The 16,287-nt window shown below is 30.5% G+C and overlaps 3 protein-coding genes across 3 annotated transcripts; 2 read left to right on the forward strand and 1 right to left on the reverse strand.

Annotated features, from left to right (window-relative positions):
• Positions 1-3,563: 3,563 nt before the first annotated feature.
• On the forward strand, positions 3,564-4,930 carry bic (bicaudal). The gene is made up of 2 exons (XM_085203906.1): positions 3,564-3,674; positions 3,770-4,930. The coding sequence occupies exon 2, from the start codon at positions 3,792-3,794 to the stop codon at positions 4,311-4,313; it is 522 nt and encodes a 173-aa protein (XP_085060032.1). The 5' UTR covers positions 3,564-3,674; positions 3,770-3,791; the 3' UTR covers positions 4,314-4,930.
• Positions 4,931-6,843: 1,913 nt separating this feature from the next.
• On the forward strand, positions 6,844-11,060 carry LOC146528478 (TGF-beta-activated kinase 1 and MAP3K7-binding protein 1-like). Its single transcript, XM_085203907.1, has 6 exons — positions 6,844-7,143; positions 7,835-7,969; positions 8,387-8,504; positions 8,842-9,097; positions 9,518-9,674; positions 10,139-11,060. Exons 1-6 carry the CDS (start codon positions 7,007-7,009, stop codon positions 10,689-10,691), a joined length of 1,356 nt encoding a protein of 451 aa, XP_085060033.1. The 5' UTR covers positions 6,844-7,006; the 3' UTR covers positions 10,692-11,060.
• Positions 11,061-11,193: 133 nt separating this feature from the next.
• Positions 11,194-15,657, reverse strand: Rpt4 (Regulatory particle triple-A ATPase 4). The gene is made up of 9 exons (XM_085203908.1): positions 15,469-15,657; positions 15,057-15,176; positions 14,339-14,475; positions 13,929-14,027; positions 13,446-13,595; positions 13,105-13,228; positions 12,071-12,281; positions 11,628-11,793; positions 11,194-11,342 (listed from the first exon to the last, which is right to left on the reverse strand). The coding sequence occupies exons 1-9, from the start codon at positions 15,551-15,553 to the stop codon at positions 11,265-11,267; spliced, it is 1,170 nt and encodes a 389-aa protein (XP_085060034.1). The 5' UTR covers positions 15,554-15,657; the 3' UTR covers positions 11,194-11,264.
• Between the last annotated feature and the right edge of the window lie 630 nt (positions 15,658-16,287).

Below are 16,287 nucleotides of genomic sequence, written 5' to 3' on the forward strand. Positions count from 1 at the left end.
ATATTAATGACATTTTCTGTATATAATTACACATTAAATGAAATTTTTAGATAATTTTATTTATGTATACTAAAATTTACTAATATAATTTTACAAAAGATTTTTCATAAAAGAATAGGATAGAATAAATAGGCGTTTGGCATGTATATTATATTTTTGTTATTAACTTAGATTAGTGGATATTATTACGGTTTTTTATATCATTAATTACAGAGACGTCTTTTGCTAGCGCCTTCATTTTTTTGTTATATTTACAATATATAGAGAGAGAGATTAGTAGTTAAAACATGAAATTATGTATAAAACACCCAATTACTTAAATTGTCTTAATATCGTAAGTAATATCCATAGTTTCTACACAGACATTTTACAGACATTTCTTAAAATACTACAATATTATTGTTGAAATCCAAATAATAAATAAAGAAATCGTTCCCATCAAATTACTTTATTTAAAGTACATTCATTCTACGACTTATAATATCAATAAAGTTTGTAATAAACAAAATGACTAACAATGAACACTCTTTCCTTGTTTATGAGTTATGATTTATACACTGTGGTAATGTGAAGATATTTATTTTCTCTTAGCTTTACACCTCTGTACGCGATGGCCACTCAAGTGTGTTTATTGAATAAAACAAGATAACTGAAGTATAATAAAAAACCAATAACGCGTCCTAAATATAAATGCATTAGTTTATTAGTCACTGGTGTACAGTTGTGAGAACAAGTAAACGTTCCGCGAAATTATGATTTTCAGAAAAAAATTGCCAAAAACTTCCTGACATGATGAATGTGCGGTATGTTTTCGGAAAACTATCGTTTAAACATTTTCAAAAGATGTTCATATTATATTACCTTAATCAATTCTCTTACTAATATTATGCTATTTACTTAATTTGAATAAGCTCTAGTAATGTGCGTGTCCGTGTCCTCATTTTCAAATTAAAAGACGACGACGAGATTATTTTCTTTCTTTCTTTTCTTCTTTTTAAAAAAAAAATATCCATTGCTAATATATAAATTAATGCACTTTCTTCCACAACTGTCCATCTGTCATCACGAATACTAAGTGATAGCGAACTCGAAACATTTTAGCGATGGTATCGATTCTATCTACTATCGACTCGCGCATATTAATAACTGTCAAAATCGATTTGACGGCGCGGAGAGGAATCGATGACAGCTTTATTTCCCGCCATTTCAGAGTGCATTTAGTAATGCTGTAAACATTATCGTATATAATGTTAATGCGTTTATATTTAATAACTGAGTGGTTCTAAATCTATATTTAAATATAATTTTGTATGTGATGTGTAGGTATATTTTATTATAATAGTGAAAAAACAGTTATCTAATGTTTATAGAATAACCGAACATTTCGGTAGCATTTTTTTTTTGCTGGTTATTCAAATACTAGCGGACGCGCGCAGCTTCGCTTGCGTAATTAGGGGTGAATTCTAATAAACCACGAAACATGTGTTCAATGAAATATTTTTAAGAGTCTAAATTTCAAATTTTATAAAAATTGGTGGCGATTTAAAAAAAATTCTATACAAACTTTCAACCCCTTTATCACCCTTAGGGGGAGAATTCTAGAAAACGATGAAATACGTGTTCAATTAAATACTTTTAAAAATCTAAATTTCAAATTTTATAAAAATCGGTGCCGATTAAAATTTTTTTCCATACAAACTTTGAACCCCTATTTCACCCCTTTAGGGTTGAAATTTTTCAAAATCCCTTCTTAGTGGATGTCCAGGTTACGAAAGTAAACATCTGTCCAAATGTCACGTTTCTACGCACAGCGGTTACGGCTGTGCGTGCGTCTTACCTCAGTCAGTGAGGACAAGTCCTTTTATATATATAGATTAGAGCTTAGCACTGATAATAGACGGAATGGAGAATTTTAAAATTGCTTTATTGTATTACCAATACGTGGTATTGCTATTTCTATTTTTGCACAAAAGATGGAAATCTGTATTCTACTGGACCTATTTCTATATACCTTGATACCTATATAAGTACTTATATGTGAGTAATAATTTATTACCAATAAAACAGATAATTAGAATCAATACATAATATAAAAAGTATATTTATATAAAAGAGCAAGTGGTTAACGCGAATTTAAAAAGTTGGTATGCTCTGTTTTGTTTCTTATTTTATGGCTTTTAGGCGTACCAGTTGAGCACAGTTTATTTCGCCAATGTCACGTAGAATGGAGAAAACACGATAAGGTTTTAATATGGTTTCACTTAAAACATTACTAACTATATATATTACAAGTATAACATTATTAACTAAAAAAATAAAAAAATACATTTACACAAACAGATCTTTTCGAAACTCAAGTCAAGCCCACTTTAAATTAACTAACTCAATTATAAAATAAATATATTACTAAGTAGGTAAGATTAATATATTTTGTATATTTCTTTTTAACATAATAAAATGTTCAAATTACTACATTTCCACCGGGTTAACTGATAAATCGTTGATATGTTAATTTAATGGCGTTCTTACATGCGATTTCTATTTGCGTTGGAACTAGTGTTATAATTTATTTATTTTACATTTGTATTAAACAGATAATTTTCCCATATAGCAGGGTATAGAGGGTACCTAGTGTTTACGCTTAGTATCGTTAAAACAGCAAGAAGATGAAAGTAATTTATTTCCCTGAGTAAAAGGCGAATCGACAGTCATCGCGTTTACAGACGGTTCGCGCTAAGGCAACCTTAATTCTACATCCATTTTTTTTTTAGTTTAACGCTATATCCCGCACATAGAAGGATAGGCAAAGGGAACATGGGAAACTAGTCTTGAGACGCTCTGCTCTCTATTAAAACAATCCGTTCCCCCCGCCAGACAATCAGCCGGCGTATCAATGCACCACTACCGCCTCTCGTAATTTATATTATAATTAATGCTTACAAAATTAAAGTTTGAATTTGAAAAAAAAATATCTTATATTACTTACTGATTGTTGATTTAGCGGCAGCTTTGCTAAAATAAAAAGTAAACCCAAGATTATTCTATTTAATATTCAATGTTTTTTACATATGTCTTAAATTAATACACTTTCTTATATTTTCAATAAATATATATTTTAAATTGTAAGTGGGTAAATTAATTATTAAAATTTTAAAAAATAAACACGACTGAAGAACAAATAAAAACACTATTATGAGATTATTACGCTACTCTCAGCGCCATCTATGAAAATATGAACAATAGTAACTTTCATCCCTTTCAACGCCATCTATTAGCTACCTTTTATTTTACTAAGAGGTATGAAAATCATTCATTGTCACTACTAAATTTATATTATTATGATTTTTTATTATTATAATAAATTTATTAATTATTAAGTTAGTTACGTGTTACACTTAAATTTAATTGATATTCTAAATATTAATCACGATCAATTAATAAATTTTTGTTAAATTTATCAAATGTAAGTCATTTAAAAAATGTTTTATTTTATATAAAATTTATGATATTGTAAAAAAATCTTTTGTTTCTATTATAATTATTTCCAATTGAAGAGTTAACGTAAAATGAAACGAATTTTCCGCAGAGCTACCAACATGCTCATGTCAAAAATCAGAAATAACTTGTCGCAAGTCCACCATTTTCCCTTTGTAACTAACCGGTGTTCAAAACACGTGCGTACGATCAAGTTACATGGAATACCAGTGTGTTAGCGGTTGAATACAATACAAAAACAATACTAAACAGTGCGTCGTGTTTCTATTGACAGGTAGCGCGTGTTAAATACCAGAATGAACACCGAAAAGCTGAAAAAACTGCAGTCACAAGTCCGCATAGGCGGCAAGGGAACACCAAGGCGCAAGAAGAAGGTCGTCCATGCGACCGCTGCCACAGATGACAAGAAATTACAGTCCTCTCTCAAAAAGTTATCAGTAAATACCATCCCTGGCATTGAAGAGGTGAACATGATCAAAGATGACGGCACTGTGATACACTTTAACAACCCTAAGGCGCAGGCATCGCTCGCTGCGAACACTTTCGCTATCACTGGCCATGGTGAGAACAAGCAAATCGCGGAAATGCTGCCCGGCATTCTCAGCCAGCTCGGTCCTGAAGGATTAAACCAGTTAAAGAAACTCGCCTCCAGCGTGGCCCCGCCGAAACCTATCGACGAGGACGACGAAGTACCTAACCTCGTTGGTAACTTCGACGAGGCCTCGAAACAAGAGGCTAAAGAGGTAGCCACTGAGGAAAAAGAGAAGGAAAAGAAACCAGAAATAGAAACCAAAGCCGTGGAAAACAAAGTTGATTAAATAGACCCCCATGATATATAGTTTTTAATTTTGCTCACCTGATGAAGTGAAATACTATAGTGGGTTTCCAAAGGCATCGAGACTGTGTCTGTGTCTCAAATAATTTTTCGTTTTTTTGTATTTTTGTGTTTCTAAGCGTTCTGACTGTTCGGTTGGTGATGGTGCCTAGGGGACACCATGACTCGTTACTTTGGAAATTCATACAGCCATCCCGTCATTGCTTTTTTTAATGCCATGCACTAACATTAGTATATAATTGTATACTGCAAATGGAATCCATTATATGTTATAGCAAAATAGAAAATAAATACTGTTGTTAAGATATTGGCTATAGAGGAACTTTAAAGATTTCACATGACACATGTTAAAGTAATTATATGTATAAATAAAGATGGTGTTAAGACACCTTTTAATGTTTTATAAAGAGTAATTTTTCTAAAGTTGTTGATTCAATCTGGTCTAAAGGATTTGCTTTCTCATTTGAACCTAGGTTTAAAATTTAAATTTAGTCAGACAGCTCTTTAGGTTAGAGCTAACATTGTATAATAAAACATAAAAATTGCAAAATGTAAAAGATCAAGTTACTTGTGTATTTACATAAACTGGTCAATGAATAATTTGTTTTATTTGAAAGATACCTATTCATTTTTAAAAAATACAATTTATACAATTTTACAAACAAATACAATTTTGTTCTAGTTACAAGTACAAACTAATCTTCCCTAAGTAATTAATATATTTATCAACTTTCCATATTAAAATAACCAAGTTCACTACTTTCCTTTATATTTTTTTTTATTTAGTAGTTTTTCTATTAAAGTACCTGATAGAGTTGAGGGTCTTTTCTTTACGAGGTCATCAAACTAATAAAACCTAATTAAAAAATATATACTTTAAAATGAATATAATTTATAATAAATTAAATTATTTTTTACTCATAAATCATGATAATTCAAATTGACTTAAACAAAAGTACGATATTCAATTGGTATTTTTAAAATTCAATTGCATGAAACATTTTGTAACTTTATCAGATAATTGAATCATAAGGAAATGATGAAGATATAATATTATGACTAATCATGAAGAGCATTTTTGATATAACTTTAAACTTAAATAGGTTATATTGAATTATACAGGACACGTGGGGTTGATAAATAAGGAAATAAACCTCCATTTATAAGAATAGAATATTATGATATTAATGCAATATCTGATAAATAAATTTATCAGGGACTTTCGATTCGATCAACCACGCTAAAAAAATAACTAATAGATACTATTCGAAGTAAAGAAAGGCATCGTTGATTATTTTTATAAGATATTTTACATAAATCATTATCTCGAAATAAATTTAGTTGTGATTAGATTAATTTTAAAAAAGTTAAACATTTGACAACCATTATCGATAGTCGAATTGAAATCGATTATGTTAATCGTTCAGGAAATGCATTATAAAACCTAAAGAGCCTTGTCAATATAAAAAATATTACATAGCATTTATATTATATTTTGTAACGTGAGAAACTACAATACACTAAAACATTTATATAATAAGAACCTTTTTTTTGACAAAACGTAAAAATATATTTTTATCATATACTTAAGTAATTGTCCACAACGGAAAAATATATAGATATAGTTTAATCTGATTTATTAAATGTAGGCATTTTTTAAAATTACAAACCACATAAAAAAATAACGTGTGTGTTACAAAACGTTATCTTGTTATCTTTTGTGGTTTTGCTTGTAACGAATGTAATTTTATAGTCACATTAAATAAAATCCTTTTACTGTACAGTGTACATACATATTAAAACTAGCGACCAGCTCACAGCTTCGCCCATCTAAACGTCCGTAATTATTAATTTACTAATCTGCATTACTTTCGTAAAGTTGAAAAGTAAAGATTCAACCAATTCAATAAAATAGTTAATTAAGACATTATTTATAATGGTATAATTTTTTAAATTATAGACTGATTAGTGTACAACAAATAGTAATAAGGGAAAGCTTCATAAAATACAATAGTGAAACCTACAATTAAATCGGTTTTGCAGTATCTGAGATAAGTATGACGAAAGGACAAAATAAAAAAAATCATTGTTTGTGTTTCTTTTACGTTATTAAATTCCACCAATAACATTGTTACTAATACATCTTTCATGTATAGGCACCGATCTGTTACAATTTAAATATAAGTCTAGACTATGATATATTGCGTTAGCTACCTAGAGAATTGAGATATAAGATGTTAAATGGTACATTTGTATATTCAATCATTTAATTGATAATTTTATTTTCAAATTGAGACGAAATATTGTGTCCTATATTACTACGATGCAGGAAATATAAAATATATGATAAATTAATTTTTTTATCGCTGTTTCCTTTAATAAGAAGAATGCGTGAAAAAATTTAACTTTTAAAACCTAAATCGAGCTTTTGTGATTCAGATGGAGGAAGCACATGGTTTGGTCTAATACTTATTTTTTCGTTTATTTCCCATGGATTTTTTATCTGTATTAATATGTAAATGTCATTTTAAGCAAATTTGACAATTGACATATTTATAAATAGTTTAAAAAAATCCTAATTTATCTCTGTTATTTTTTTATTATAGCAGTAGTAATTTTTTATTCACTTTATTACTTATTTTTATTTAAGAAATTTCTAATCTTGTAATACGTAAAATGATCGCAAGACCGTGGACGGACGATTTGCCCAAATGTCGGAATACTTGTGTAGCATCGTACTTTTCTCCAGCAGAAGGAAATGCTAATACTAACGATGACTATTTTTGCTTTTATTGCCACACTGAAGATAACTCGTAAGTATAACATTACTATTTATACTAAGTAGTCAAGAGATATGCTAATACAGTGTAAAAAATTATGAATAATATTGTACTATATTATTGTAAACATAATTCATATAATAAATAAGAGAATGTCTTATTTTACTTTTTTAATTTAATAGACACAGACATTTGTGCAAATTACATTTATTTAACACATACTGGCTTCCGTACCTATTTCAGGATGGTTAATGATAAATATGCTGTAGAACATAAAAAAATGACAACTTTAATTTCCAAGTATATGCATTCATTCATTTTGTATAAAATGAACTACAAATATAAGTTGATAATGATTTTTTCCCATGAAATACCTATTATTTTTTTCTTTTATTTGTATTGTAAGTTTTCACTTTGTGCCAAATACCAAAACTGAAGCTCTGAGGCACCCCACAAGTATTGATTATGCTGCAAATTTCATATAAAATCCAAATCAATAAATAAATGTTTGTAACTTTTGCTCTGTGCTTCAAGTGATCATAGACCTGAATATTTGTTATAATTCAAATAGTTACAGCTTGATATGTCCTAGCTATCTGAAGATAAATGACGGATAACAAAATGATCCTATAAAGGGTTCTGTTTTTCCCTTTTGAGGTACAGAACCCTAATAAAACATTAAATTAAGCTACTTATAAAACACACTATTATTATTTTGTTACAGTTGTCTATATGGTGTATTTGAACCTCACAATGGTTTGGATGCAGCAAGGTTTATTATGCAAAGAATGGCTGCTGAAATTTTGTTTGCACCACCATCCAGTACTAATACTGATGAAGAAATAAGAGAGAAGCTAAGGTATGTCAAGACTCCATTTTCTGCTATAATTGAACATATAATGTTTTGAGACGCCAATTTTAACATTAATTACTATTGTGTTGTATTAATTATTTAGTCATTATTGTTGAAAGAAAACATAATGGGAGTTGTATGGATGGATAGGAAATATCATGCAATAATTTTAAATAATAGTTATAAAACTTGTATAATGAAATATATAAAAGTTGTTAAAAATACTAACAAGGTTTATATATTTCTATTATATATGAAAAATATTTGAAGTCCTTTTTATAACTTATACTGTAATTAAAAATGTAGTGTATATGGAAGTACTGTTAAAAGTATAGTTACAGCAAGCATAACAGTTATTTTAAATATTACAAGACTAACAAACTGCCTATATCTCTGAATAACTTTAATAATTAATTCTTACAGGAATGCATTTATATCAGTGGAAAAAGCTTACATAGAAAATTATGATGAAATGATAGCAGAAAGAACAAGTTTACAATACAGACTACAAATATTAAAAGGATATACTCATACTGCACAGGTATGTTATTTAGAAATGCATTCACAATTTGCATAATGAAGGAAACACTTTGAGGAACTCATTGCCAGCATGTGTATTTCCCATGACTTACAATATGGGGTTCTTCAAAAACAGACTCAACAGGTACTTGCTAAGCGTGCACAAACGTAAGCCTATTCAATATAAAACAAAGTGGCACAGTGTTAGGCAGTATGACAGTTGTGGATTTGATTCAAACTTGATAAAATGAACAACAGGCAATGTCATGAATTTACTTTGCACACCCTGCTCTATTTGTAGCATACAGTGTGAAGCATTTATTAATATTTAAACTGATTTTGTTAAATTATTTTTCCAGGTATCAGACAACATACTGGACCGTTTAAAAGAAATAGACCAACATTTGTCTGGAGGAGCTACCGTGGTTATAGCATTAGTTCACAATAATAAGCTCTATGTAGCAAACGTGGGGGAGACTCGAGCTTTGTTATGCAGAACGGATGACAACTGCGTATTGAGAGTGTTGCAGCTCAGTGTTGAACACAGCGCTCAGAACGAGGATGAGCTGCTGAGGCTTGCCCAGTTGGACGTTGATGCAAATAAACTTAGAAACGGTTGGTTTTTTTGTTTTTGGTTCTTTTTCATTTATTTGTTGTACCTACGTATTTTGTGAATATATGGCATGCTCTGCTTATAATAGTTTTTGTTTTGGGTGGATTGTGGGTATGCAGTGTGCTCAACTGGCACGCTCAGAACGCCAGATTTAAAGAACCATACCATACCATGTGGATTTATGCATGCATGTGCAGTTGCCTACTAAAGAAAATGTTCATATTTATAATTTTATTTTCCAGTTTGTTCATTTTGTCTTAAGTTGTCAACCTAAAACAAAATGTTTTTAATAAAATTGGGCACAAATCTGAGAGAGTAGGTAGGTAGGTAGATTTGTCTCTAGGGTGTATAAATATTTTTTTCTTACAACTTTTCCGTTTTTTAAATAAATTCTAGTTATATATCTAACATTACTTTTCCAGCACAATACCTAGGCAATCAAACAGGCACTAGATGTCTAGGTAATTACCTAGTAAAGGGATTGTATAAGGCTTTTTCAACAATAAGTTCAGCAACGTCCGAACCAATTATAGCCGAACCTGAGATACATGGACCCATAGCTTTGGATGAATCTTGCAGGTGAGTGCATGTTTATAAATGTTTCTGTTAACTGAAAATATTTTTTTAAACATTGCAATGTTAAAAAAAAAATATTGTAATTTTGTTGACCTCCTAGTACTTATCAAAAATTTTAGGATTAAAATAAGAGAAATATTAACAAGACATAAATATTAAGTGGCCATTCAGAAAAGAATTTGCATATTCTATAGTTTAACAAAACAACAAAAAACTTTTAAACATAATAAAATTTAATTAATGAAAATGACTTCAATAACACTTTGAATTAAAAAGGATATAAAATGTTATAGAAAATTGTATTAAGATTTTGTATAAACTATTGCCATATTTAAATTTTCATTTTTCAGATAGTTTTTAAGGATTTTAAATAATAACTTAAATGATAAGGGCTTGAATTAGTAATTCAGGAGACAGAGCTTCTGAAATGATATATTTTTTTATTTGAATTATTTGATTTGTTTCAGATTTCTAGTCCTAGTCAGCGCAGGTGTATACAAAAGAATACAAGAAGTGAGAGGTAGCAGTGAACAAACAAACAAACAGCTCGCCCAAATAATAGTAGAAAATTTCCGTAAACAAACAGACTTTCGAAATGTCAGTCAATCAGTCCTAGACGAAATAGATCAAGAATTTCGCAATTATTGCCTTAAAAATAACCTAACACCTAAGCCTAACACACATATGACGTTATTAATAAGAAATTTCAATTTTCTACCTCCGGTCCCTCAAAACGAACAAAAAAGTGCGGTTCGTTTCAATCCGATTGTACAATCCAAATCGAATACGTTGTTGAATGAAATCGATTCCGAATTGTATTCCTCTGAAACAAATATAGAAACAAATGATTCTAATTCAAATATCGATACGAACCGATCAATCGAATCGTCGTCCGATATTTATCCGAGTAGGCCACATGATAAAGACAGAAGAATTAAGGGTTATGTTGATTTTTCTTGTTATTATGAAAATGTTGCGAAGGCAAGGAAAAATGGTACTCTGCCTAGTTTTATTAAGTGATTTTTTTAAAATTAAGGAACTTATCGAGATTTTATTATTATTACCTACTAATGAAATTATTTTTTTGGTAACATTGTAAAACAAAACAATCGTTTAGAAAATATGTTAATTAAAATGTTTTAATTTATCTTATGCATAACTCCAATAAAATTAATTTGGATTTTTCAAATCAATCTTTACCATTGTACCATTATTTCTTCACAATTAAAAAAAAATAGACAAACATATAATTAATATTCCATTGATTTCGATTTGAGTGAACACTCATCACATCTTGTCAGTCACGTCCAAATTATTTACAATGTTTTATTTCTAGTCTTAATATTGTAATTATATCGTTATTAAATAAAATAATTTATTATATTAATATTATGGGTTTTTATTTCTTCTAAATATTTTTTAGGCAGGAAGAACCTGATTGATGAGATTTTAGTATAGTTAATATTGGTAACAATCTAAATTTCTTTAAAGAAATATAAGATAATTGCCATGAAAAACAAAATAGATATTAATTTCATTTATTATTATTACAAGTAAAGTACATAAGAACATATTGATAAAGACAATAAGTATTTAAACTGGTTTATAGTCGAGTTTGCTTTCCAATTTCTTGTTATCTGCGACCTTACGTACAGCTTTCATTAGATCCTCCTGGAAATAGAAATATAAATGTTGATTTTAATACTTTACTCTATTCTATACTAGCGACCCGTTCCCGGCTTCGCCTCTTTGAGCTACGCAAGGATTTGTTTACTAATCTGGATCTTTTTCTTGTAATATGTTCATCTTAAAGACAATATACAGATATTGTCTTTAATTGGAAACTAAATTTTCAACCAATGCATATTTAAAGATAGAAAAGTCATGGTCAGTCAGTCAGTAATGTCAGTCAATTATATACACACAACATAGAAGATAAACGAATATGCAACAAACCTGCACAATATACTCTCTTTCCGCCCTGATGGCGAACAGTCCGGCCTCGGTGCACACGTTCCGGAGATCAGCGCCGTTGAAAGTGTCGGACAGTTTGACGACCGCCTCGTAGTCCATCTCGCCGTGTTTAGCTATGGGGGCCGCGTGGATCTTAAGGATTTCTAGCCTGGACATCATTTTTATATAATATAATATAGTTGAGATTTTATTCTAAAAAATGGTATAAATATAATCGTTTTCTTTTTTTATAGCTTCGCAGTGGATCTTGCATATCCCGATGCAGGATATGTAGAGAAAAACTAGAGTGATAAGACACTCTGTACACCAAGCGTCTAAGATGATAAGTCTGTTGGTGGCCATTATTCTTATACCTACCCAGCTACATGCGGGATACACTGTATGCAATATATTTAACCAAAAACAAGAATTGCACCCACACCAACCTGGCTTGCTCATTGGGTAGCGGTATTTCAATCTTCCTATCCAACCTGCCGGGTCTCAGTAGCGCCGGGTCCAATGTGTCCGGTCTGTTGGTGGCCATTATTATTTTAACTTGACCGAGTGAATCGAAGCCGTCCATTTGATTGAGTAGTTCCATTAGTGTCCGTTGTATTTCTCTATCGGCGCTTGTTCCTTCGGAGAAACGCCTGCCACCTGGAAATTATTGGTGAAAATTAGTTTAAAACTAGGCATTTTATATTACACCGTTTCGTTACCATCACCGAAATTATTGGACGACCGAAAATACTTTAATAAAATTATTAAGGTTTTACGATATACAAACATATCTCTCGTTCTATTTTATGCATATACTTAAATATTTTCTATAGTAAACCTAAACAACTTTCAACTGTGTCGCCAATACCTACTACTGCCAATACCATTTGATGAATGAGGCGAGTGTCTGTGCGTTTGAATTCTATTAGGCTTTTATAGAGTAATTAAAGCTGTGCTTTCATTTAAAGTGGTGAAGGTAAAAACACTCTGTATAATCTATATATATAAAAGGACTTGTCCTCACTGACTGAGGTAAGACGCGCGCACAGCCGTAACCGCTGTGCGTAGAAACGTGAAATTTGGACAGATGTTTACTTCCGTAATCTGGACATCCACTAAGAAGGGATTTTGAAAAATTTTAACCCTAAAGGGGAGAAATAGGGGTTCAAAGTTTGTATGGAAAAAAAATTTAATCGGCACCGATTTTTATACAATTTGAAATTTAGATTTTTAAAAGTATTTAATTGAACACGTGTTTCATCGTTTTCTAGAATTCTCCCCCTAAGGGTGCAAATAAGGGGTTGAAAGTTTGTATGGGAAAATTCTTGAATCGCCACCGATTTTTATAAAATTTGACATTTAGACTCTTAAAAATATTTCATTGAACACATGTTTCATGGGTTATTAGAATTCACCCTTAAATACGCAAGCGAAGCTGCGCGCGTCCGCTAGTTAATATATATATTTTCAATAATCATACCTATAGCATCAATCTCATCCATGAATATAATACAGGGCTGGTGGTCTCTTGCATAGTTGAACATCTCACGGATAAGACGAGCTGATTCACCTATATATTTGTCCACTATGGCCGATGACACCACCTGGAAAATTACATAATACAGTATAAACTCTATGGAACGTCACTCGATTGCTAATTGTAAATAAGCTACGTAAAACATCGAAATCAATGTTTTGTTGCCCAGATTTGAAGCCAGTCTAGCTACCAGTCTTTCCTTTGCCCGTTGGGCCATTTAAAAGACATCCTTTACCCAAACACACCTAATTTATTTTTAAATCAGAGTGTCAATTATGACATACCTTCAAGAAATTAGCATCCAGTTGTGAAGCGACCGCTCTAGCTAGTAAAGTCTTTCCAGTGCCTGGTGGTCCATACAAAAGACACCCTTTGGGCGGAGTGATGCCAACACGGACAAATAGTTCAGGATTAAGGAGTGGCAGTTCGATTACCTGGAATGTATAAAAAATATGAATGTTATGTGTTAAGGCCATCATTATGTAGTTGGATAGCATCTGACTGTCAACATTATGGTTGTGGATTGAATCTCCACGAGAGGGAGTTAATTATATCTCCATTCTAGTGATATTGCGAGTGACAAAGTGAGGTGTTGAGGCTCGGTACTCAACATGCCATGTCCCTAATTCTTTAAGTTGGAATAATTTATATAACTTTTTCTTTAATTTATTAAACCAATTTGGTTAAAAAAAAGGAATGTGGAGGCCACTATGGCATAGGGATAAAAGTTTGCCAAACCCGACAGCAGATTGCAAAAAAGTAATTACCTCTCTCAGCTGCCTAATTTGTTCCTGAAGTCCTCCTATAGCCGAGTAAGTAACATCACCGGGATCTTCATGACTCATGTTGTATACTAGAGGGTCCACCTTAAATATAAAGAAAATATAAATTATCTAACACTAGAGACCCACCAGTTAGAGGAGAAGGAGGAGGAGGAGTAGGAGGATTATGTAAAGCAAAACAGGAGGTGTCTTCCTGCACCCCATTCAAGAAAATTAATTTTCTGTGAGCTTCACACTGTATCTCCCACATACAATGGGGTAGGCAGAGGGAACAAGTGTTCCCCACTTTCCATGTGAAAAATATAACTTCCACAGATTAAATTTTATGCTAATCCAAAATGTCTAAAGTTAATATAAAACAAATTTAAACCCAGAATAAAAAAATGTGTACATACCTCTCTTGGAAGATGTCTCATTATTGTCAGTGTTGTCATGTCCAGGGCAACTCTGGTGCCTCCTTTTAACTTATTCTTGTCTAATTGCCGACGGCATCCAACTACATATCTTGGACCATTTGTTGCTTTTACAATAACTAAAATAAGGAAATGAAAATAATTCATTCTACCAAGTGTGAATAGAACCCTCAACTTTGTTGTTTATAATCATAGAAGATGACCATAGAAAATTGAAGTTATAAATTATTTGTATTGACACCATAGCGGAGAGATCAGTGTCTCTAGAACATTATGTAATTCACACAAGACTTGATATTCACACAAAGCAATATTTAAATAAGACCGAGAGGAATGATAATATGTATTTTCATTTCATGCTATGAAAAGAAAATATGGCAGAAATTCAAAATTAACCTTAGCAATACTTGAAAACAGTCATGGTGCAAGTACACAAGCCTGCAATTGTAAACACAACAGGTTGTAGGTTTGATCCCCACTAGAGGAAATGAAATATTGAATATTTTTAGGAATTTGGAATAAAGTGGACAATAGCACTAATTTCTCTAATAAAAAATATATTATCAATTATTTTTCAACTAAAAAGTGGGAAAACCCACTTCACAAATTTACCAAATTAAGAGAAAATAAATTAAACTTTCAAATTGCCAATGTTATTGAATATAGGTATTTGTAAACTTCTATTATTTGTTTCACTCACATTTCTCCTCTGTTAACTGCTTTAGGACTTCGCCTACAATTTGACCAACACTTTGGAGAGCTTTTAAATCATTTTCACTTTTATCATACTGCTTTGTGAGATCCCTTAGCTGTTCCCGCACTGAAATTTTTATTACCATTAATTATTTATAGAATTTAAATATATATGTATATATAATAATGACTGAAGAATATTATTACAGGTATAAAAAATTATGTTTGAACAATAAAGTTGTTAAAAATATATGCCATATATTTATAGATTTACGTGATAAAAGGCAAAATTTCAACATTTTTATCATTTCATTTTAAAATATTTAAATATAAAGAACAATCATAATTTTAATAATAATTTGTTGTTACAAATAAGAAATATAATATGATGATTCGGCAAAATCGATTGCAATACATACTGTCTTTTAATCTTGACTCTACTTCTTTATGTTCCATTAACTTTTTGCGATAGTCTTGAAATGCTTTTTCTCTCATCGAATCCATGGCTACAGCTTTTTATAAGAAATTCTTTTAAGTTTCGAGAAAATAACTAACAAACGCTACCGAAATGATTATTACAATTCGTTTGACATTGACAAGAGTGAATAGATGATTTTATTTCATTTAACTTTTTAGTCTATGTTCAATGGATCACAGATTATTAAAATTCATAATTTTTAACGTCTTTGACACAGAATAGGAACAACAACAACAATAAAAATGTTATGTTGAAAATGTTTAAAAATAATTTATTTAAAAATATTTTATTACTTGTAAAGTATTATTTTTATCTGAAATAAAAGCATTATGCATATACGAGTCGTAATCGTATTATTAGGCATATGATTACTATAAAATAAAATGTGATTTTTTTTTGTCTTAGGAGAAGTTTACATTTTTTACTATTATGTTTTAATCTCGTATAAAAATTTCATAAAATTTACGTCCACTTCACTTTAAAAAAAAAAAGAAAACAACAGTTTTAATAAACAATTAAGAATAAAAAAGGTACGGACGATAAAAGTCCGTGGCGCTTAACAAGTAATTAAAAAAACACTAGGTTCCCTCTGCTTACCATGTTCTATGCGGGATATAGGAAGTAGTTAATTGCAAATTAATAATAAAATAGTAATTTTTTTGCACTCGTTGATTCAAATATTTTTTTACTTAAATTATGCAATTACAAGTTACAATATATTATTTAATTAGAAGTAACAATGCTAACAATGAATGGATAG

Source organism: Heliconius melpomene, chromosome 19 (genome assembly GCF_056956725.1).
Source record: "Heliconius melpomene rosina isolate 202511_hmr_F chromosome 19, ASM5695672v1, whole genome shotgun sequence".
Lineage (NCBI taxonomy): Eukaryota > Metazoa > Arthropoda > Insecta > Lepidoptera > Nymphalidae > Heliconius > Heliconius melpomene.

Bases quoted from the DNA above. Each gene is read 5' to 3' on its own strand.
- bic (XM_085203906.1), top strand. From the start codon at position 3,792: ATGAACACCGAAAAGCTGAAAAAACTGCAGTCACAAGTCCGCATAGGC.
- LOC146528478 (XM_085203907.1), top strand. From the start codon at position 7,007: ATGATCGCAAGACCGTGGACGGACGATTTGCCCAAATGTCGGAATACT. The intron at 7,970-8,386 runs GTATGTCAAGAC...TAATTCTTACAG, and splicing joins GAAATAAGAGAGAAGCTAAG to GAATGCATTTATATCAGTGG. The intron at 9,675-10,138 runs GTGAGTGCATGT...GATTTGTTTCAG, and splicing joins GCTTTGGATGAATCTTGCAG to ATTTCTAGTCCTAGTCAGCG.
- Rpt4 (XM_085203908.1), bottom strand. From the start codon at position 15,553: ATGGATTCGATGAGAGAAAAAGCATTTCAAGACTATCGCAAAAAGTTA. The intron at 14,476-15,056 runs GTGAGTGAAACA...TCCTTATTTTAG, and splicing joins GCAGTTAACAGAGGAGAAAT to TTATTGTAAAAGCAACAAAT. The intron at 12,282-13,104 runs GTATGATTATTG...AATAATTTCCAG, and splicing joins GGATGAGATTGATGCTATAG to GTGGCAGGCGTTTCTCCGAA.